Here is a 23,622-nt window from a genome sequence, read left to right as displayed (position 1 = left end):
TGTTTATATTTTGTTGAAAATCTTACTGTCGGACAATTATAAAAGTCAATTAATTAATTAATTAATTAGTTAATAACAGAATTTATAACGCGCCTTTTGCCAAAGGATACAAAGTGCCAGGTATTACTACTGCAAGGAGTGGGACGAATTTTGAGATGTAAGCACAGTGTAATGGTTTACAAGGTGCTGTGGCGCAATATGCTGCCAATCCAGCCAGGAACACCGGGGTGAACCCCTTCTCTTTTTCTATAAGTGCACTAAGTTCTTTAACATGCATTTACACAACACATGGGACCAACGGCTTTACGTCCCATCCGAAGGACGAAGCAATGGTTATGTGTCTTGCTTAAGGACACAAGTGTCACGGCTGGGGATTCAAACCCACACTCTGCTGATCAGAAACACCAGAGTTTGAATTCGGTGCTCTTAACCGCTCGGCCACGACACTTCCACAAAATTCTTATGTGCCAGAAGTTAATCACATTCTGGCTATGGCTGAATTACTAAAGCCAACAACGGTCTTAGCCGTAGTCACTCGATTTACACATGGGCTTTAGTTCTTGTTTGACATGGGGAAAAATTACGTCCCTTCATGAAAAAGAGAAACAATGATTGCACGTTGGTAAACCAACGTGCGTCGCCTGATGTATGTACTACACAGTAAAAAGCACAGGGGAATTGGCATAACCAAGAGAAGACGAACTTCAAAGAATTATTGGTTTCAATATTGTTATTTTTTATTCACACTGCTCTTAATCTGAGCTGTGTTCAAATCTATACAAGTGGCAAGCATTGCAATTTTATGTTATCAATATTCACTTTAAGTTAAATTTCATGCAGCAAAACACTAGATTGTGTTTCCAAACAGTCTGTCCATTGCACGGTTAGCCATTTGCGTCCAGTAGTCTTGAATTGGGGAATAGCATTAAATAGAAGAATTATATACATGTAACTCTGTACTGTCATGACTCGTCCAAACATGACCTGCTTTCATAAAGCCTGTAAGCATGAAAACTTGCTAAGCACAGACAAATATTGCTTAACAGAAACTGGTTACCAGCCAAAACTCCATTACATGAAGTTTAACATTGTTAAAACTGGTGCCTCGCTCATTTTTATGAAATGATGGAATGGTGCCATAAGTTGTTGGGTCTCGTTTAGATTGACTGGTTGGCCAAACTTCAGCACTCGTAGCCAAACGCATGCTGGCGCGCAAGCTTACGCAAGCGCTAATAACACACCATGCAATAAAATACAAAAAACAATACTCAATTCAAAGTCTACACGCATTCGCACAAAGGCTGTGCGTTGCATGCAATTTAACCCCTCGCTAAACGGAGCTCAGGATCTAACAAGAATTGGAAAATAACAGAATTGTGATCGGTATAAAAGAGAAGTGACTAAAGTCTGAAACGGCTGTTTATAGCCTTGTTATCACTTTTTTATTCCCCTATTCAAAACTTTAAATAAAAAATAAATAATAATTATAACTGTGTCACACTTATTTTAGCCTTTAAAAAAGACTTTGCCCAGGTTCGAAACATCAGCCCTCAAACTATTTTGTTGCACTTTTTATAAACATCTGTTAAATAGACCAACGAGAATCTCATGAAATTTTATGCAATGGGTGACTTTAAATACAATTTCTACACATTTCATTTATCTTGTTGTGACCTTTAGCCGTTATCGTCAACATCTTGACTGTCTGATTCTTGTTGATCATTTTCTTCATCCTCCGATGCATCTTCTTCACTTTCCTCATCCTCTTCTGAGTCCCGAGACGCAGATTGAAAGAGTTTCATCAGGGTATTGAATCTCTGCTCCACCTTCACGATAAAAAAAAATAAAAAAAATTAATACACAATTCTTATAATAATAAATAATAATTAGATTTATTGAGCACCTATGCTGAACCCACCCTCGAAATGTTTTTAAAAAGTTCTTGAAGAGTATTTTTATATATTTTTTATACGAGATCGCCTTACATCACAAGCCACCGACAGCCAATTCAAGGAAACACTTAACTGTACATGTACCAGAGGCATGTTGCCACCTTGGATGAAACCCAGTTACCCCTTCACAGTCCATAAGGATGTAAGCATGGGTATCATCCACATAAATAAATGTACCTGTTCAGATGACTTATCAGTGAGAGTTTTGGCAACCTCTTCAAAGACTTCTTCCGTTGCTCCTTGATCACGGCATCTCTGCAACAACAGCCTATCCGCATCCCTAAGACATGAATCAAGAGATAACTACGATGAAGAATGTTGTTGCTACAAAAGCTTAAATGCATTTTCTTTTATGTAATTAGTTTAAAATCTTTAAGCCTACCACTACTTTCCTTGTTTTATCTAGCAGACTAAAAAATAGCTATTTTTTATTATTTTTTAAAGAAATAATTAGTCGGGCACAAATATATAACTCAACACCTGCACTATTATCTGATTACCTTTATATTTCTTTCATTTCTCAGGCAGATAAAAGGTACAATAAAGCACATTGGTAAAAACATTACAAGATCAGCAACAGCAATTAAAATACAGAGGAAGGAAAGAAAAAAGCTGTAGCCCGAAGGATTGCCACAAAAAAAAAACACATTTAAAAACAAATATATGAAATAAGTAGGGAAGATGGCCTTTTAGATCCAATCCCAACCTTTGTGAGAGGAATTTTAAACAAGTGCAGACAAAAACATCCATTTATAGCAAACATAAGAGCAAAGGATTATTGGGAAGGTATAAAAAAAAATCGGGAAAATTGTAGCCGATAATCAAAGTCACCAATTTATAAAGAATTGGGTTTCTAAGAACAGTAAGTGGACAGAGGTTGGTCAGTATGAAAGGGTATAAAAAGAGCAATGACAAGATTACAAATACACAATAAAATATAATGTACATATACATCTACAAGATTGAACACAACATAAATACAAATTTCCATCAAAAAATTATTCTGATTATGGTGGGTATACCTGTACCCATGATGTAAATCATAACCAGTCTTCAGTTTGACAAAATCAAACGCAAAATACAGTTGAATTTTGTTAATATCAATAATATTTAAGTTCACAAATTAATTTACCACACAGGAGGTGCACACATCAATATTCTCAAGACACAACAAATGCATACCCAACAGGATAGACTGGGGAGGAAATTAAAAATTAATTATCCGATTTAACCAAAGGGTTCAATCTGCCAATAAAAAATCTAAACCTTACAAAATGCAGGGGAGGACTTGGGCCATAAGGCTGTTATAAGCAGAAAATACTGCTTCACAAAATTTCAATAAAATCATTGGTGGTGCATCAGTCAGAACAATCAAAGGTACTTTTGTTACAGGAAATGTATGCAAAAACAGCAAACTCTATCTCCACCCAAACACAAAAAGAACTGAATTTCAGTTCGTTATTTAACCGTACCTTGTCCACACTACGACCACCTCTCCATCCTTCCTCCTGGCCACATTCGCGGCTGATAACAACGACGATGCCCCCGATGCTTTCTCTTGCTCCGCCCTCGAGTCTTCTTCAGTCTTGGGCATCTCCGACAACCCGGCAGAGGCTTCTGGCGCTGGTACTGTTCCAGACAGTTCAGTTTTACATTCCTCTGGGTTCCGTTTCTCGGGAACAGGTTCGTTAGATTGATCAGATTCTACAAAATTATTTTTACTCTCAGCTTCTGGTTCTGTTTTCAAAATTTCTGTTTTGAAAGGATTTTCCAAAGAGTCATCTTCCGTGGGAGACGGCCTACTCTTTGCCAGACTCTCAAAGAGTGAGACTGGTTTGCTCCGCTGGCCAAAGGGCACATCAGGGATGTGGGTCGGCCGGACGGTTTTCACTCGCCGAATGGTGGGTTTTGTTGGTAATGAAGTTACGCTCTTCTCGCTAGCACTGACCTGAGCAGGACTGCCTGCTGTGATGACACTGCAGGGAGATTTGGAATCCATCCCTGATGAATCAGACTGTGGGAACAAAACATTATCTTTCTTTTCCGAGTCCGATAATGACACCGATCTGCCCGCCTGGCCCGATGATTCCCCAATAGCGCTGAAATGTCTGACCGGGGAATCGGACAGTATCTCATGACACGTTAAGCTCCGGACAGACGATGGATTCGACATTGTCTCCTCGTCCTTCTCCTTAGCCAGGCAAGATTTCAGCTCCTTCAGGTGCTCCTCGGTGCTTCGTTCATCCTTAGCGTACGTCACAGGAGAGTTGGCACGACTACCGTTTCCTTCAAGACCGACACCTGACCCTGAAGAGCAAATCGAAATAACAGTATTTTGTCATTTTTAAATGGTTTAAATATATAAAACAATGACAAAGAAAGTATCAAAAGATTAGACAGGGCACAAAATAATGCATTTGCACAGGAATACCCAGTATGTCTTTAGAAACAAGCTTAACTTGGCTGGTTCTGAAAAGAACCAGCGGTTGACATCTCCACGTTTGCTCTGCTCATTTTGCTCTGATCCTCTCCAGGAGGATGCTGGAGTATTCAGTGCATACTGATCGAAACGCTGTTAACCACAAAGAACCAAAAATACTCAAAAAAGAGATTTCACATGGTGTTACCGCAAACCTCCCCTTTATTTACATGCAAAGTTTCAAATCCTACGAACATTAGTTTCACTTGACTGGGTTACATACCTAGCAATGTAGTCTGTGAGCTTGGTAGTTGCGCTGGCTGCTGTGTGTTCCGACTACCACTACTATCCGACAGACAGCTCTCATGGCTACCCTGGCTCAGGACGGGTGAGACGGAGCTCTCAGGCGTCGCCCCATCAACTCCGTGACTCTCCTCTGAGGTCATCACCGCATCATCTTCTACATCATCCTCGTCCTCATCTTCGGGTTTATCCTCATCCTCATCTTCCAAGTCTTCATAATCGTCATCTTCTTGACCGTCTTCCGCATCGTCGTTTCCATCATCATCGTCAGATTCCTTCTCCTCCTCTTCGTCTTCCTCCGATAAGGAAGCGTTCTCGTTGAGATAGTCGGCGAGATTGGAGCAGATCTCGGATAGATGAGCGACGGCGTCGCTGTACGGATTCTGTTCTTCTTCTTCCTCCTCTTCTTCCATTTCTTGGTCGTCTCCAGCTTCAGCCCACTGGACCTTTAAGGCTTTCCGCCCCGAGGGGTTCCGACCTGATCCTCGCTTGGAGTTTCTTTGGGGGGCGTCGTCGCTTGTTCCCGGCTGCTGGGAGCCGCTGAGGAGATGCCCTCTTCGACGGTTGGCGATGGTGAGCCCTCTGAGAGAACTTATCAGTTCTGTCCGAGTAACCTTAGAATAAAAATCAGTGTATCAAATGTAAAAACAAAACTGATTGATCTTTCTCTAGAACAAGACATCTTTTCTTTCTTCTTTTTTTTTCCCACTGAACTCGGGAATGTACTGAGCTTTCTTTTTTATTATTTAGCCCGATGCAAAACTAACATCTATTAAATCGATGCGGTACCACATTTGGAAAGTTGTCATTTTCACAAGAAATTGAAATGTCTTACCATAGCACTGCAGTAGGCACAGTGGCGGACCTTCCGTTGTACTCTAGTGTCATGTGACTTCTCATGGCAGTTACATTTACATCCCTGGGTACCGTACTGTAGATGGGCATTCAGCTCCTGCCAAGGGTCTAATGCCGGACTCTGTAAAAGGAACGAAAATTAATACTGTAGTCTGGGCAAACATATTACCAATCACGTGTTATCGTCTTACATTTGGTAATCACTTTTATAATTAATGGCACTAAAAACTTTTGGTCAGAACCTATCAGCATTTATACACCTGGATGAAGGGAAGCACGTTATGGTTAAGTGCTCAACTCATACCTTCTTCTTTCCTCCTGAGGTAGACTTCAGTATGGATGGGAGTCGTCCTTTGAGAAGGGCAGCCTTGGCGTTGGGGAGGAACCCATGGAGGGCAGAGGCCCTAAGCCCTGGGGGAGGTTGGGTGCTAGATGGTGGTTTGTTGGGTGGTCGGCCGACGCGGGACTTGGTGATCGGAATCTCCTCATCACTGTCTGGGATTTCAATCTCTTCGAAGCTGTCATACTGAGAGGTAAAAGACAAATATTTCTTGGACAATGACTCTGCTTCTTCTGTCCTTGTTTTGATAAAATGACAAGTCAGGAATGGTAATAACCTTTTGCTCTAGAGCCGGAAAAGAATAGTTGCCACCAAGGGACAGCTTACTTACTTCGTGCCCACGCTGATACATGAGAATCCTGTCGATTACAAAACGTTTCCTCTGTGGTCTACAAATCTGGGCCCAATTTCATGGTTCTACTTACTGTATGCAAAGAATCAGCCCTTACGGAAGCAGTGAGTTCTGCACTTACAGGAAAGCAGGGAATTTTATCCTTGTGTCCACGTTTCTATGCATTCTTTGCTTACACAGCAAGCGCAGAAATTATGCGCTTGCACAGTAAGCAGAGAATGGTGATCGTAAGTGCAGAATTCAGTGGTGAGCAGAGCCATGAAATCGGGTCGGTACTTTTGGGGTCACGTACAAAAATTTTTTTTAGCAGATAAGAGTCATACCTCCTTCTCTTTCTCATCGTCTAAAACAATTTCCTCAAAGTCCATCATGTAATTGTCCGGAGGTCGCTCATCCGGGAATAGAAGAGAAAACTCCTGCTCCAGGTGAGGCTGGCCCTTCAGAAGAGGGAAGATGTTTTCCTTCAGCTGTAAGGGGCGGTTTGGAGAGTAGACCAACAAATCAATTAAATATGCAAAAGAAGAGACCTATTCCTGTTTGAAGAAATTAAGTTAGGATCCCGAGCAGACGATTTCTTGAAAAAGGATTCATCCTATCTCAAATTAGGACGAGTAACTCATCCTAACTTAGAATGGGTTCAATGCGTCCTAACGACTTCGGAAACGGAACTAAACTCGTCCTAAGTCCTAAGATTAATCCTAAGTAAGGAAGAGTTTGGTGAAATCGACGGCTGCCCACAGAGTACAGAGAATAAAGTACTCATGTCGGTGCAACAATGCAAGTTTTAGAATATCAAAAGTTCTAATCTCGCATAAACTTACCCGGATGTCAATTATGTTGCTGCTTCAAAATTATGACCTGGTTGCAAAATATATCCTTGGTGCACAGACACGACAAGGTGTTTTGCATGTGTAACTTTTTTTCTGGTACAGAAAGTCTTGCGCAGATTAAAAAGAAATTGGGACCAATAACATCCCATGCAAATTGCTTTAACTCATGAAGGAAACAACCTCAGGCACTTAAACGGGTCCCAATGTTTGAATACGCGCAAGACTTGCCCAGTCAATGGAAACGAAAAACATTTTTTTAACTTTTTTAAAAAGAGTCTGTGAAACTGACACAAATGGCCGCTAAAGACACTTGCCTCATTATTTGTCCTGTTCTCTTTGCCAGCCCACTCTGTGATGCTAGTAAGGACTTTCTGGAACTGGGTGGGATTCTTCTGGAAATGAACTTCAACCTGACGGAGGAAAAGTCTCGCTTTAGCGAACTCCAGGTTCTCCATAAGCTGAAAAAAAAGTGGAAATATAAGATATTTAACGGATTCCGAAAATGTGTAGAGGGAGATTGTTCCACAAATGAGGTGAAGCAATCTGAAAACTACGTTGACCATACGCTTTGGTGGCAACTTTAGGGATAACGAGGGTGTCTTTGTTTGCAGAACAAAGGTTTCTAGTAGGAGTGTATGGAGTTATTATTGTAATTTATTAGTTGTTTTTGACTCACCACTCCACAAGCGAGGGCCACATCAGGAGGAAGAAACGCTGTGAAGTCCTCAATGAGATCGGGGTTGCCGTGTAATACTTCACATATCTTATGGTATAACTGTGAAAATACAGACCAGAGAAGAAGAATAATACACTATGTAACGGCCCCTCTAAACCTGACACTTAATGGAATAGAAAAATGGTACCAAAGTGAAGGCAAATGAAAAAACAGCTATGATATTACATGGGATTTGCATGGTGAGCTATTGTATCAATGTGTATTTGGTTTGCGGTAACACCATGTGTATACATATCTACTTGCTGGGTAGATTATGTGCTTTTGAAGTAGATTTTTTGGTGGCAGATTTTATATTTGTTTTACCCATACAATGATTTGCAAACACATATGTATACCTTGTACTTTTCTAACTCCAGTGAAAAAAAAAACATACACACGGTGTACGGGAACAACAAAATAATATTCTTTTTTTCAGATGCAGTTTTATTGTTTATTTAATTGCTGTGGTACCTGATGGTAAAATATAGGATTCAAACTGCCTAGAGCTACCAGGCAAACTAGGTGGTCCAGTGATAAGACACCTAGGCCCAATTTCTGGGCTCTGCTTACTGCCAAATTCTGCGCTTACAAGCACAATTCCCGCTTACGTGCAAGCGCTAAATTTCTGAATTAGCCTTGTAAGCGAAGAATGCCCAGTAACATGGAGTACGTACACGCAGAAGCCAGAATTCACCGCTAACCCTTGAAATACGCTTGCCGTAAGCACAGAATTCCCTGCTTCCGTAAGCGCCGATTCTGAGCTTACGATATGCAGAGCCATGAAATTGGGCCCTGCTCTTGATTGGCAAAGGTCGTAGACTGCAATCCCACCCGAAGTAATATGCCTTCAAAGAACTCTCAAACAAACTACCAGACAAACACAGAAAATTTACAAGAGGAAAAAATAACCTCGTCTACTGGTAGCTCTGCACTCGTTGAGAATGAGTTGAAGATCCCAAGGAAGTCAATGTATCGGTCCGGCTCGGAAGAAAATCTCTCCTAATGCCCAAAACAAAGAAAAGTAGCATTTGAAACTTTGCACGTTGGACCTATGACATGGAAAGGTTTGCGGTAACACCACGTAATGACTATCTCTAAATGAGTTGGAGTGGTTCTGAAAAGAACCGTTGGTTTCAACTCTAAAATCAAAGAAAGTAAGTCAAGCAAGAAGAACTCAACTCAACTCAATAGAAAAAGCTTTCTACTGAAGAGGAGCAGAGTATACTGTTCGAAATGTCAAAACCTAACCTGCTCATTTCAGAGCCATCACTCCCTTTAAAGAGAATTATTACATGGTCGTACCCCCAAGTTTACAGTTTTTTCTTATCTATGCAATGCTTCAAACATCACTTAGTACTCCAACAGTTGTTTTGTCATGATACATGGTGAAGAGAGACTTTATTTACCTTGACTTTGTTGAGGTAAGCCCTTGAAAAAGATGTCTCCCTTTCTTCTCTCTGGAAAATAAAGACATCAAAAACAAAGACAATAATATTAAAAACACGCAATCTTTTAAATGGCGCTTTGTATCTGAAAGCTAGTCTAAAAGCTAGAGTATCCCATCTAAGTTTGCGGTTAAATGGAACTTCTGGTAATCATTCTCAAATTTTTATGAAGCAATCATGGTTAAGCGCCTTGCTTAAGGGCACAAGTGTCATGACCGAGTATCAAACCAACACTCTGCTGCTGACAACACCAGAGCTTGGGTCCAGTGTACCAGACCACCCGGCCACGACAAGTTACAATTTCTTTTAAACTGTGCAGGATGTCTTAAACTGTGGTTTTACTTGGTAGACTCTTCCATCAAAGATATTGTAATAAAGTCACCACCGTTTTTTGGGGGAGAAGCACCAATGACTCTTTAAAATAAAACACATTCTTTCAAATTGTCTACACTTCAAGAAACTTTTGAATCACCCGACTCACCTTAGGATCTTTAGACACGATGTTTGAATCCAGAAGTACCACCGTCGACTCCAGATCCTTGCGTAGCTTGCTCTTCATGCGCTTGGCAGCCATTTTCGTGTTCAGCATTGTCTTCTCCAGCTCTTCCGCCATCTCTTCCGTCTCGCCTTCCCCTTGAGCCAGACTCTGAGGACCATCAGGCCTGTCAACAGCATCCACAAAGTCTTGACTGTTAGAGTTGCCACTTTCTAAGACGTCGACCGGTGAAACTACTTCCCTGCTGGTGGTATCCTCATCCTCCTCTTCGCCAGGTAAAGAGTCTGGAGTTTGACTCTTGCTCCTGGACGGGGGTTTTGGTAACTCCTTCTGGGCAACCGATTCGCTTAAAGTGTTTGAACATTTCTTATCTGTCTTTGTGACAGTTGTTGAGGTTGTAGCGGATTGAGTTGCGGGACGTGCGGAAGCTGTTGATGATGAGATGCTCTTAGTAGAATCCGGCTGCTTCATAGCATCTGGGCTATTTGACTCAGAGACAGGTTCTTTTTTATTTTGTCCAAGCGAGGAACTGATTTTAAAAGCCGACCTCGAGTGACCCTTTAAAGTCGACGGCCTTACTTTTTGTCTGGATGCAGACTTTTTTTCTAGTTCAAAAGATTCAGATTGCCTTTTGGAAATGTTTGTAGAACTATTGTCCTCTTCATGACATTGAAGATCCTTTTCTGGCGGGGGTTCTGGAGAAACATTATCGAGCCTACGCACCTTGAAGTTCGAGAGGGCTGAGATGCCACTTGGAGTGACACTGGTTGGCGACACCTTGGACCTGCTTCTGAGTGTAGAGGTTAACGTCTGAGTATCTGGAGATTTGGTGTCAGAAGCGGAATTGAGCAGAGTAAAGGATGGGCTCGGACAACCTTGTCGCCCTTTTACTGGAGTGAACCCTCCAGTGGTTGTAATAATCTGTACAGCATTGCCCCTGATAGTATTCAGGACACCCTGTTGTGGGTGTAGCATCAAGACGGGTTGGTTAGCCGAAGTACCTTGCAGAGTCACACAACTGAGGGCCTTTGGAGCGATTCGACAGCTCTGTGTCAGCATGGTGCTAGGTCTTTGAGGACCTTCTGAACTAGACTTGGGCGATGAGGAGTCTGTTTCTGACGGAGCCGCCTTACTAGTGGAATTACTTACGGTCCCCTGAGTAGTTTGTGGACCCACTTTCGGAAGGATCGCTCGTTTAGGAAGTGCTAACGGAGTTGGAATGGAGCGAACCGTGATAACGGTGTTGGTCAGAGTGTGAGGTTTATCCCCTGGGGGTTGAAGCTGTTGGACCGGAGGGGGTGGAGTTGAGGACGAACAGGAAGGAGTAGCTGGGGTTTCAGTCGCGGTGGTTGTTGGAGGAAAGAACCCTGCTTGGTACATGAGTTTCTGTGTGGAAATTAATACAAATAAAAGAATCAGATGTAGGCTGTTTAAAAGAAACATTGAAAACTTGTATAGACCCCTCACACAGTGTGCAGCGCACTTACACACACCTATCTTGCATGCCATTTTGGTAGACAAAATTGTGCACAAAGAAATTGACTCCCTAAACGATAGAAATGGTAGAGGCACATCCTTAGAAGGTTGAAGTGTTGTGCAAGGGGCGTATAGACTGGGCATGTCTTGTATATATTAAAACTTTCTGGACCAACCACATAAGCCTTTTTGAGATATGGTGGACACAATGCTACAACACAACAAAATGTGTGTGTATACACCCAAACCAAACCAAACAGTCCACTCCTATCACGTCCGCCATACCGTCCGCCATACCTCAAAAAGGCTGATTGAGTTTTGCTTGTGAAGGTGATTCTGTTTCTTCAAATATTTTAGTTGAACGCAGTCTATAATAATGATATCATATCGTTGATAAAGCAAATTTTATATCTGAATGAATTATGTTCAGCTTATCATAATATTGCAATCAAGGCTTACCTTTAACCACTCTGGTTTCTTATCATAGATTTGAGATTGCTCTACCGGAGACTGCTCCGTGCCGGGAAGTATAGGTGCACAAAGCGGGCTCAGGTCTGGCATGATGTTGTGCTTACGCCAACGCTAAACAAAATAAAATCTCTCTTATTATCAAATAAAACTACTTCTTTTTCCCCCAAACAATGTATTATATTACAATAGACCTTTATCACAGTGTGGCCATCTTGATTTAACTCCATTCCAACTCATTGTAACCAAATTGAGGCTTGACGAAATAATAGTCTGGTGCCATGTTTGCGCAATAAACGTTAGCATTCATTACTGTTATTGGAAACAGGGAACATGACAACATGGTAACAGTATGATAAAGGTCTATAAAGCTGTTGATGTTGTTTTAATTTACGTGTATTTCAGTGTATTTTCTGTGCATTCCCTTACCCTAATGATGTTGTCGGAGTTTCGTTTCTTACAGCACATATTCTTAACATGAATCATGACCTGGCGATTAGTCTTGATGGGTAACATGTTCTGGCAGATCAACCTGTACTGAGATTGACGGTCGTTGCCGAGTGGATACTGCATCAATCCCAACAAAATCAATCTACACAGAGATAAAAAAAGAGTCAAGACTCAAGAACTTAAAAGTAAGGTCATAGATTGTTTTTTGTCAAAACAAACTAATTTATAGGCACACTTACGAATACAGATACTACTAATTGTCACATTGGAAAGAAAGTTTCTACCAAGAGTATAGCCTATGACTTCCTGCGAATGTTTTGTGTGAAGCGAAGTTTCTTGCGACACAACAGGAAAAACAGCGCATACCGATTATTGCGCTACCAAATTTCGCATCTTGTTCGCATTGGCAGGAAATATAAACCAGGCAGAAAGGAAAAGTATAAAGATGTGATAAATTATATCTGACCTATTGATAAAGCTGTTATGCAGAAAATACTGCTTAGCAAATATTTCCTTGCTAAGCAAAAAAGTAGTCGAGTACCAGTTGCAACAATGAAAAACTTAATAGAATTTGGCCAGTAACCACTTTTCTGCTAAGCAAGATTTTGCTGTGCTTAGCAAGTTTGTGTGTATATTAACTTTATGAGTTCCTTACCTGTCTTCAGCCTTCTCGAAGTGGATTTTCTGGAGAGGTTTTTCCGTCAGACTGACTGTCGGTAACAGCTCCGAGTACATGAAGACTCGACTATGAGCGATAATATTTTGGGCACCCTCTGTAGGCGGACTACGGATAGTATGCGATTTCGATCGGGTCGTTTCATTGGCTACGGTTTTCCAGGCTTCGTGCGCATTCATAATAGCCAATTCTACAAAAGGAAATTATGTGTTTAATTAATAGAAACTATGGGTGTGTTAATGGAATGTCATCGGCTGGTGAAGATAAGAAATACAGCCCATTGTTTTGTTTTGGTTGATTCACAGGATTTTGAAGAAGGGTCTAAGAGACATTTATTAAGAAATGTGTAAGTTCCTACTGTCATTGATCTAAAAATTCTTATTTCATAATGTGGAAATATTTATATTTTGATTGAATAAAAAGAGAAAAAAATGATACAAAAAAATAAAAACTTTGAAAAAAAACCCAAAACAACAATGGGAGACTTTCCAACGCTAGGTGGCAGCAGACTTACAGGGTAAATTTCCATTGTTTACGCAGTTCAAACCATGCGCATATTTCAGAGAACAATGGATTTACCTGGTAAGTCTGCTGCCACCTATCGTCCCAGAAAGTCTCCTAGTGTTGCTCCATTATTTCCTCCAATCAATTCATGACTCTGGACAATACATGAAAAAAAACAATAATAATAGTAATAACAAGCAGTTCTTGTACAACGCATAATACAAAAGAGTCTCTACTGACTTTGTTGTTACTTCAACCAACCTTTCTCCGTGACAACAAATTCTTGTTCACAAATCGCCAGAGCACCAGCTAGATTGCATGGTCTAAAGGCTGAGCAAGGCCCATAAGGCTGCTGGACACCAACTATCATGTAGTTCGCCAATACCGTCTCCTCGCTGCGACCAGCAAGCATGTCCAACTCACTCTAACGGAAAGACAGAAAACATAAAAATGATTATGAGGTTCAAGTTATTTTTAAAATCCAAATAAATGTACAGGTTACATACATATTATTTTGGTTCAAATCCCTGTCAAACAAATTAAAGTCCCCCCAAAATTTGGTAAATTAAACAAAGGAAAAAAATTGTACCAAAATTAGGCAATTTTTTTTGTATGCAGCATCAAAAAAGGATGAGAGTGGGGATGATCAACTGTTGGTTTTTTTCTTCTTAGCCTAAACACCTAGACTTGTGAGAACTTTAAAGTTGAACCAACGGAAACAAAGACTTTAAGGTAAGGACTTCCATCGTTCTCTGCAGCTTGTAAAACCATGGGGGACAATATTGTTTTTATCCCTAATGAAAAAATAACACTGGTAGAAAACTTCTACTTCTTGCTCAAAAACATTAGCGCGAGTTGGAAAGATAGTATGCAGTTCTTCTAAAGAGGCTTTATCACGCCCAACAGGTATCTTAAAGGCAGTGGACACTATTGATATTACTCAAAATAATTTTTAGTCGAGAGCTGTTGAAATTATAAAACATTGTGAGAAACGGCTCCCTCTGAAGAAATGTTTTCAAGAAAAAAGTTATTTTCACGTAATTGATTTTGAGACCTAAGATTTAGAATTTGAGGTCTCGAAATCAAGCATCTGAAAGCACACAACTCCGTGTAACAAGGGTGTTTTTTCTTTCATTATTATCTCTCAACTTCGACAACCAATTGAGCTCAAATTTTCACAGGTATGTTATTTTATGCATACACGAAGTGAGATGACTGGTCTTTGACAATTACCAATAGTGTCCAGTGTATTTTAAAGAGATCATTATTTTGTTGACAGGTATGTAGTGCGAGAACTAACCAGGAACTGCTTGGCTTGGTTTTTGTGTGGCTCCATAGCCGGGCTACCCCTGCAGAGAAGGTTCAGCTGACAAAGCAGCTGCACATGCTGAAAAGGTAAATAATAAAAGGAAACGGTGATAGTCCAACAAATGTCATGGCCAAGCGGTTTAGAGCACCGGATTCAAGCTCTGGTGTTTGATCAGGTGTTTGAGTGTGGGTTTGAATCTAGGTTGTGACACTTGCCGAGTAAAATTGGGGAGGTAGTGCTTTCTGCTCTACCGGCCAGGCTTCAGACTGATGATTCCCAAGCCTACATCCGTATGGACTGTAAAAGCGGTAACCCTGTTTTAGTCCTAGGAGTAGGTGGCAACGTCCTCTGGAAAAAAATAATTGAAGCCCACACATTAAAGTGGCCTTCAGGCCTTGTGTCTGGCGACTTGCATAAAAAAAAAAAAAAGAAAAAAAAAAAAGAAAAAAAAAAAGAAAGGTTGAGCAGAAATGAGCAGGATAAACACAATCACAGATTGTACTCATTACATAGTAATTTTATTCATCATCATCATCATCATCATCATCATCATCATCATCATCATCATCATCATCATCATCATCATCACCATCAAGTCAAGCGCCATGTGGAAGCTCGAGCCTGCCCAGTGATTTTTTCCCCAGATGTTCCAATCCAGCATGCAGGAGCGTAGTTCCTCAGCACTGGCCGAGCCGGTGTCTCATTTCAGGGTGTCTACGAAGGAGAGACATCTTCTCCCACGAGAGGCCTTGCCTTGCCCGTGTGAAGGCAGCCGTCCTAGTAGATAGACAACTTTAACTTCAAACTAACCGTCTTGGGAGAGGAGTTGCGACCACCTCCGCAATTGAAAAGCCTAAACATGATGTTGTATTTGTGTAAGCATAAATTGTTGTGCTTAGCTACCTGTTGTGCTTTTGCAGCTCTATGAAATTTGGCACAGAAATGAGAAACCAGACACCAGAGGAAACTAAAAAGATTTTTGAAATTATTACTTGTTGCATTTGCTGCTGCAGTTGCATCCTCTCATGGTGGTTGAACACCATGACTTGCTGCTGCTGCTGCTGCTGCGACTGCTGCTGTTGAACGTTCTTCTTCCCCTTGCCGTCTTTAGGGTAGGTCATCTGCCGCTGTGCGATCATGTCCGACAGGGTCAGCTGTTGAGGCTTGTCGAAATGCTGCATGTCAAAGTCCGCTGCCCAGTCCTCATTCTCAAACTGTGGTGAAATAATATGTGGATTTTTTGTTTATGATACGCAACATCTATGTTGTTATTCTTTAATCATTGTGCAGTGTTTCTTGTGCTATTTTTGTATTTGACTGTTATTACTTTCTGATATTGTGGTGCTTATTAAACTTGTGCGAGCATTGTATCTTATTTAAACCTCAGCAACAACTTGTAAACATAGATTAATTTTTGTTTAAAGTTTATCTGATGTATTTGAAGCTTTGAATGTATTTTTTATAATGAATCCAACTCGATTATTGTTGTAAATAAATGATCTTTAATTACTTTTAAGTAAGTAACGAAAGTAAGTAAGTATATTAAAATGTCTCCTTTTTGGAGATTAATACAGTTCTAATGTCTTATGTCTATGGCCAGTTTTCAAAATTAGAACTTATACTTCAGGTTTTCATTGTATTATGCAGGTTAATTTGGTGCTTGATTTGAGGCACGGTGTACCTGAAGATAGTGGGGATGTAAATTCAACACTTCCCTTTGGGGGAGAAAAAATACAGACAAATTCACTTACCGCGTCTATTAGTTCATCTAAGAGTTCATTCACTTCTTTCTCTGTACAGATAAAAAGAACAAAAAAAAGACTCTGAATAAAATGTTCAAAACTGTTCATGATTTGAAAGCAATGGCACAAAGATAAACAAAGCTACTTGTGGAAAAATAACAAAGTTGGGGTAGATTTTTCAAAGAGCTAAGATTGAATTTAAGCTGAATATAAAATCTTAATTGCGAAGCAAAGTGTGATGTCACAATACTACTAAAACTACTGGCCTCCAAACTGCAGTTCTGTTTTGATTCAATGAAGACTTACTGGTTATCTCGACAGTCTTATCATTGCGGAAGTCTTCTTCATCTACGGCCTCCTCCTCGGCCAAGAAATTATACTCTGGATCGTTTTGATCGTCGTCCCCCACATCGCTAACCTCTGGGTCTTTCAGGTAGAAATATAGAAACATACAAAGATAATAAGCATTTTTTATTATTTAATTTTTATTGAGTGATCGCTTAACATCACGGACAGCCCCTTCTAGGTGAGGGCTACACTGGACTGATTTGGGTTATCGACCCAAATCAACTACCACCCGAAGCCCGTTGCCACCCACTCATGTGGCTTAAACAGGGTTACCCCCTTCACAGTCCGTAAGGATGTAGGCATGGGTATCATCCACTAGGGAGCCTGGCTGGTAGAGCAGAATGCACTACCTACCCAACGTTTATGAAGCAGTTTTGGTTAAGTGCCATGCCCAAGGGCACAAGTGTCGTGACTGGGTATCGAAATTACCTCTTTCTCAAAAGCTACGTTACTTCAGAGGGAGTCATTTCTCACAATGTTTTACTTTATGAACAGCTCTCCATTGCTCGTTACTAAGTAACTTTTTATGCTAATATATATTTTGAGTAATAACCAAATGTGTCCAGTGCCTTTAAGAAGTAAAACTAGAACACTGTAACCAAATACTTGAAATAAACAATAACGATAAAAAAAACCCCAATAACTTATCAATAGTAGATCTAGAGATCTTACCAGTGGTCTTCTGGAGGCCAGCGAGCCACCTGACCCATTCGTTATCATCTTCACAGTCATCCCACGTATCAAACATGTCTGCAGTGATGTCAGGAGCCACGAAGGATGCCTCAATTTCTTCTAAGGGTATGTCGATGGGAAACTTGGAGCGGGTGCGATGGGCGATCGTATCCTGCTATTTGATATCATGCAAATGGTTATCAGAGGTTATGAAGGTTGTTACACAGCTTTTGATAAATATTCAAATTTAAATCAGGGAATCAATGTGTGGTGAAGAGGTTTTCATCTAGTGGTTTAATCCCAACGAGGCCTGCTTCTTGATAATTTTACGGAGACGAAGTCGAGGTAAATTATAAAGAACCAGGCCTTGGGGGGTTTAAACCACTAGTTGAAAACCGATTCAATACACTTTGATTCCCATTCATAAATACCTTTTTCGGTCAAAAACATCATCACTTTTTGGTCAAAAAGTAAAATAAATGCAAACATTTTAATTGTTAAATGATTTCTTTCAACACAACACCCCTCCAACTATGAAATGGTAGAGCCCTCCGCTGCCCTCGCGTAAACAACTCCTTATAAGGGAATGCTGTGGGCGTCGCGCGTATCGCGTGATGTGGCACAACTGTTTCAGCCGTTGCTCTCGACCAATAGGAATGAAGAAACTGTCTTATAAGAACAGGTGCAAGGTCGGGTGTCACGCTCATGAATTAACACTTTTTACCCGTCATTAACAAAAGGTTTATGCACACCCACGTGACGCGCTCTCCACCAAAAGGAGTAGAGAAACTGTCTGGGGTATGCATGAATGGTTTTCATTTCTACATTAAGAGAAACAGGTTCTATAAACACACTAAGTGGAAGTGAATTCTATTGAGATCCAGTGACATTTGATTCAACCTGTGAAGGGCAAAAAAGTAAAGACCAGGAGGCAACAGAACCCATGGTCTCTGTGTAATTCCAGGCCTGTATAAACCTCGTCAGCAACCTACCTCAGATTTTTCCAACTCCATGTTAACTTCATCCAGCTGTTTAAGAAACTTAGCGTCATCTTTAATCTTATTATCAAACCGCACCTTGGGCGGGGGAGGTCCCATGGGTACAGGCACCGCCCGGAGATGCCCCCCTTTGGCAGGTGAGGGGGAAACGCTAGGGGGGCGTAAGGGGCTGTGAGGGGGTGCTGACTCTACATCTCCTTCTTCTTCAGTGTCTTCAAAGAATGAGGTGTTGAGGCTGGAGCGAGGGGTGCTTGGGCATGGAGACCCGAAGGATGTTATGCTCTCGTAGTCACTCTCGTCTTTTTGCTGTTAGAAGATGAAATTTGCATAAATTATTGTAAGATATTCTATATCTCTCTTTATATTCTAATATACAATTATTCCTTGTGATTTTGCAAGCATGTGTTATTATTTGCCCAAATGTTAATGATCGGTGCACAAAGGATTTTGGTAGAAATCGGAGTCACTGACAACCATTATACGACACTGATGTTGTAAAAAATTATAAAACCTAGCATAGTTTCATGTACACTACAGCATTGCATCAATGTTGGCAGCTTAATTTATTTCTTTAAATGTGCTCAGTGTCCAAAGATACATTGCGGTATAGTTTTCAAGATGCTGTTGCACGTAAGGGCTGTTAGAGAAAAATTTTGGCAGTGTAGATACAATTTTTTTTCCTGTTTTTGTGAGAACTGTCTTACATACAGAGTTGATCAATCTAGGCTATTAAAATGAAATCTTTTAGTTAGACTTTACCAAGTCTTCTTGGCTCGGTTTGTAGTCCTCATCGTCGTCATCAGAGTCCGAGAACATCAGGTCAGTGAACTGTGGCACCTGTTTGGATTTCTTGATTGGTGATACGGGCCAAACGAACGGCACCTAGAAAAACAGAATCAAAGTTTACAAACAGGAGGAACAAACAAACAAACATATCACTGGTTTAGAACGCCATACAGCATTCCAATCATTCTTACACCTTTTGCATTCAACAGCCACTGCCAGAAACACCGGGGAAGAATTTAGACAGGTCTTCAGGTGAGTTAACTATCGGACCAGCAAAAAAATGAAAAATAATGAACTTACATTTCCCATGTTTCCTGACTTCTCAGAGACTTCTTTGAGCTTCGATCTTGTCATCTTAGGCTCCTAAGTTAAAAAAGAAATAACATAATATGTTATAGTCTTTTATTTTGTTTAAAGGCAATGGACACAGTTGGTAATTGTCAAAGACCAGTACTTACAATTAGTAACATGCATAAAATAACAAACCTGTAAAAATTTGGGCTCAACTGGTCATTGAAGTTGCAAGGAAATAATGAAGAAAAAAAGGGCTTCAGGCTTCAAGTCTTTCTCAGATTCAAATACTTTAGTGAGAAATTAGCTCTTTCTCAAAAAGTATTTTACTTCAGAGAGAGTCGTTACTCACCATGTTTTTTACTTTCAACAGCTCTCCTTTGCTTAAAGGGAAGGTACATGTTTGGTAATTACTAAAAACAAATATTAACTTAAAACTGACTCGGTAACGAGGTTGATAGGATAAAACATTGTGGGAAACAACTCTGTAACGTAGTTTTTGAGAAAGGGATAATTTCACACTAAAACAATAAAAGACTTCTAGCTAGAAGTCTTTTATTCCTATCTTTCATCATTTTCTGGCAACTTCGATGAACGATTGAGCCCAAATTTTTATAGGCTTGTTATTTTATGCTTATGATGGGATACACCAAGTGAGAACACTGGTCTTTGACAATTACCAAACGTGTACAGTGCCTTTAATACCAATTTAGTTATTAAAGGCAGTGGACACTATTGGTAATTGTCAAAGACTAGCCTTCACAGTTGGTGTATCACAACATAAAGCATAAAATAACAAACCTGTGAAAATTTGAGCTCAATCGGTCATCAAACTTGCGAGATAATAATGAAAGAAAAAAACACCCTTGTCAACTGAAGTTGTGTGCGTTTAGATGGCTGATTTCGAGACCTCAAGTTCTAAATCTGAGGTCTCGAAATCAAATTCGTGGAATATTACGTCTTTCTCTAAAATTATGGCACTTCAGAGGGAGCCGCTTCTCACAATGTTTTATACCATCAACCTCTCCCCATTACTTGTCACCAAGTAAGGTTTTATGCCAATAATTATTTTGAGTAATTACCAATAGTGTCCACTGCCTTTAACTTGGCCTGTGCCTTAAGAAATTTTTTTGAGGAATAGTGGGATTAAACAAACTAAAACAACAATCAAAATTCAGAGAGGTTGCAGGCCCGAGTACATCATCCAAAACATCACTGTGAAAAAAACTATATTAAATGCTTTTCTAACATACACTTTAGCAGCCTACTTACAAACACAACAGCCGGCGAGCTTGGAGATTTAATATTGTCCCCCGGCGTCCCATCATCCATTGTGTTACGTACCATTGCTAAGACGTGCTCATTGGTGATCACATGCTGCCAAAAAGGAATACCAATGACATTTTATAACAATGAAGGTAATACAATGTAATTAGTTTCTATATAGTACATACAGTGTACAGCACTTTATCTAAGGGATTCTCAAGGCCCTAGAATCATTATTCTCTTCAAAACAGCTTGTTGAAGTTTTGAATTATGAGACTCATAAGGTGCTGTGGCCAATTCCGCAGCCACGGCCAGAAACCCCAGGGCAGAATTTTGACTGGTCTTCAGGTGTTTTAACTAGCATTATGCCATCAGGCCAATGTACATGTAAGGGAAAATGCTGATCTTTTACTATCTTTAAATATTTCCTTTTTATATTAAGGAGGCTCGGAAATGAAAGTAAATTTGTGAATCTGAAAGTTATGAAAAGTTCAGAAAAAAATAATACCGTGACCAGGGGTTGATTTCACAAATACATGTAGTTAAGACTAGTGTAGTAGTCATATCTTGAGTGGTCCAACTTAGGACAAGCCTTAAGCTGTTAATAAATCCTAAAGAGTCCTAGGACTAGTTGGGACTATCTTTGAGAAATTGATCCCAGGCTCAGTAAAGATTTCTCAGTACCGGAAGTGGTTTTAAAAAAAGAAACTGCTTACATGTAGAATGTTCTTCACATTAACCACAGAAAGGTTATTCTTGACGGCATTCTCTTCAAGTCTCTTCTCCAAGAGATCACACGCTTCATTTGCGCGCTGAACCTCATCAGCATCAAGCGAGGGCCCCTTTGATCCTTTCTTCCGACCTCTTGTCTCCTTCCTCTCCCCGCCCGCCTCAAACATCCTCCCAAGTTTCTTCTTTGCTTTCTTCTTCATCATTGCACTCCAGGGTTTCTCCTTGTCCTCCTGCGCTGCTTGTCGCGCTGACTTTCTCGTCGGTTGCATATCAATCACCATCCTGCTGGGTGACGAGGAGAAGCCTTCCTGTTGTCCCTCGGAGTCTGTTTCGTCGGACCGCACCGGTGTTAGCTTTTTTTGCGAGTTCTTTTTAAGTTTTTGTTTTGCAAGGGAGCCCTTTGCGAAACCTTTTCTCCTGATACTTCCGGTGTACAACCTCGTATCGCTATTTCCTTGGTTTGACAAAGGCCCTGATAAGACCTTTGTTGGTGATGCAGACTGCTTTAGGAAAGTCAGTGCTTGAACTGCTTCCATATCGACAGTGTCCAGTGAAGCCATGCTTGTGTTTGTGCCTTCAAAACGGGGCGAGTCTGGTATTTTTTCATGTGTGCTCTCATTGTTAACATTGTCCGTTGATTTTCTATCCTCACCCACAGTTGTGTGATATTCCTCGTTTGATTTTCTGCTGCATTCATGACTACTGTCTTGTGACGACTGCTGCAATTCTTTTGGACTTGTGTCTGAGTTTGAATGTTCATCCTCAACATTTTGGACATCAGTTGGTGGACAAGCATCATCATCTACAGACACTACTGCCTTAGGAAAATCTTGTTCACTGGTAGAATCCTCGAGGGCAGCTTCTCTAACTATTTGAGTAGATTGCTCTTGATCGGAGAGCACGGACTCAACTGAACTAAGTCTCTGATCATCACTTCCACCACTTGCTTTAACTCCATCTTTAGAGATGGCTGGCTCCAGGTGTGGGTTTGACGCCGTTTTTTCAACAGTGCTATCAGATACCACATTTCCACTTGAGATTTCTCCAGGAATGTCTGGAGAAAGTCGTGATCTTTTTGAAGCGGGATCTTGTTCACATTCTGGTGAAGAACTTGATGAACTTCTTCGCTTCCTTTTACTTGTGTCAGCCATTATGATGATGCGGCCTGCATAACAAAATGAACAAAAACACATGTGTAAACTGCAAAGTACCTTAACATAAATTACTTTGTAATGTTTGATTAAATTTACCAAAATTATCGCTCAAGACTTAAAAATACCCTTTTGTTCACCTATCACATTAAAAAAAGAAATGTTCTTCTTTTTAATTGAAATTAAATTTTGGCGATGTGGTACACCGATAATACTTCTAGAAACTATATATAAGGCTCCCCGTGAGCTTATATATAGTTTCTAGAAGTACACGAATAGTAGAACATCTTTGAAGTTGTAAACACGACCGTTTCTTTTTCGAAATTGTGTTTTTTTGGTGGCTTTTTATGATTTTTTGTTTAAAATAATGAGGTAAATACGACAATCTGAAGAAAAAAAATCCTAAAACAATTCATAAATAACAATAATATCAATATTCCTAGGACTAGTTTCAGGTATAGGTAGGGTTTAATAAATTGGATAATTTTCTGCACGTCGCCACCAATTTTTTGCGTGTTTTAAATTATCTGTTTTTCCATCTGGAGGTTTGGTTGAAACTTAATTTCTACCTCCATCTGTTCGGTTTTGCTGGCACAGAGAGTGTCGGACAGTCCGTCACTGGCGTCAGTCGAGTGTGGATACAGTGTGTCGAGTGTGACTAGCCTACTACTACTACAGTATAGTAATATATATAACAACACTCAGTTATGAGTTAGTCAGTGAAAAATGTCAGACACTGACTTGAGCTTGACTTGTCATTCTATAATTTTTAAATTCATAAAGATAGATAAAGAGTATACACGATACAGTCCAAACAATGATAACATAACAATCTTGTACTCACATTTTTCCTTTTGTGCTGTACTCCTTATTCATTTGTCGTATTTTGCGCTTTGCCTTGAGGATAAACAGTTATTTGCTTTTCAGTTCGTTAATTTTATTATCCTTCAGATTCAGCGCCTATATCCTCTATGTATGCCGCCCTCTAGTGTCCGTTAGTAAAAGGGAAAAGGTCAAGATAACTGGTTCACTGACCACGTACTGGT

General features: G+C 40.2%; 1 protein-coding gene across 2 annotated transcripts; it reads right to left on the bottom strand.

Moving 5' to 3' along the window:
* Positions 1-24: 24 nt before the first annotated feature.
* Positions 25-23,534, bottom strand: LOC139942377 (GON-4-like protein). Of its 2 annotated transcripts, none has more exons than XM_071939243.1 (27): positions 23,421-23,534; positions 21,410-22,590; positions 20,700-20,804; positions 19,437-19,499; positions 19,110-19,232; positions 18,345-18,656; positions 17,353-17,527; positions 16,639-16,758; positions 16,342-16,382; positions 15,583-15,804; positions 14,582-14,668; positions 13,543-13,705; positions 12,757-12,967; positions 12,081-12,243; positions 11,643-11,765; positions 9,693-11,093; positions 9,173-9,223; positions 8,676-8,765; positions 7,728-7,826; positions 7,366-7,509; positions 6,545-6,688; positions 5,834-6,055; positions 5,510-5,650; positions 4,655-5,288; positions 3,425-4,259; positions 2,130-2,232; positions 25-1,826 (listed from the first exon to the last, which is right to left on the bottom strand). In XM_071939243.1, the coding sequence occupies exons 2-27, from the start codon at positions 22,574-22,576 to the stop codon at positions 1,677-1,679; spliced, it is 7,089 nt and encodes a 2,362-aa protein (XP_071795344.1). In that variant the 5' UTR covers positions 22,577-22,590; positions 23,421-23,534; the 3' UTR covers positions 25-1,676. The 2 variants fall into 2 exon arrangements, with proteins under 2 accessions (XP_071795344.1, XP_071795345.1); XM_071939244.1 differs by having other exon boundaries at positions 17,353-17,524.
* Positions 23,535-23,622: the final 88 nt, after the last annotated feature.

The sequence above is a fragment of the Asterias amurensis genome, chromosome 9 (genome assembly GCF_032118995.1).
Source record: "Asterias amurensis chromosome 9, ASM3211899v1".
In the NCBI taxonomy this organism is placed as follows: domain Eukaryota; kingdom Metazoa; phylum Echinodermata; class Asteroidea; order Forcipulatida; family Asteriidae; genus Asterias; species Asterias amurensis.
This window is presented reverse-complemented; position numbering and strand designations above follow the sequence as displayed.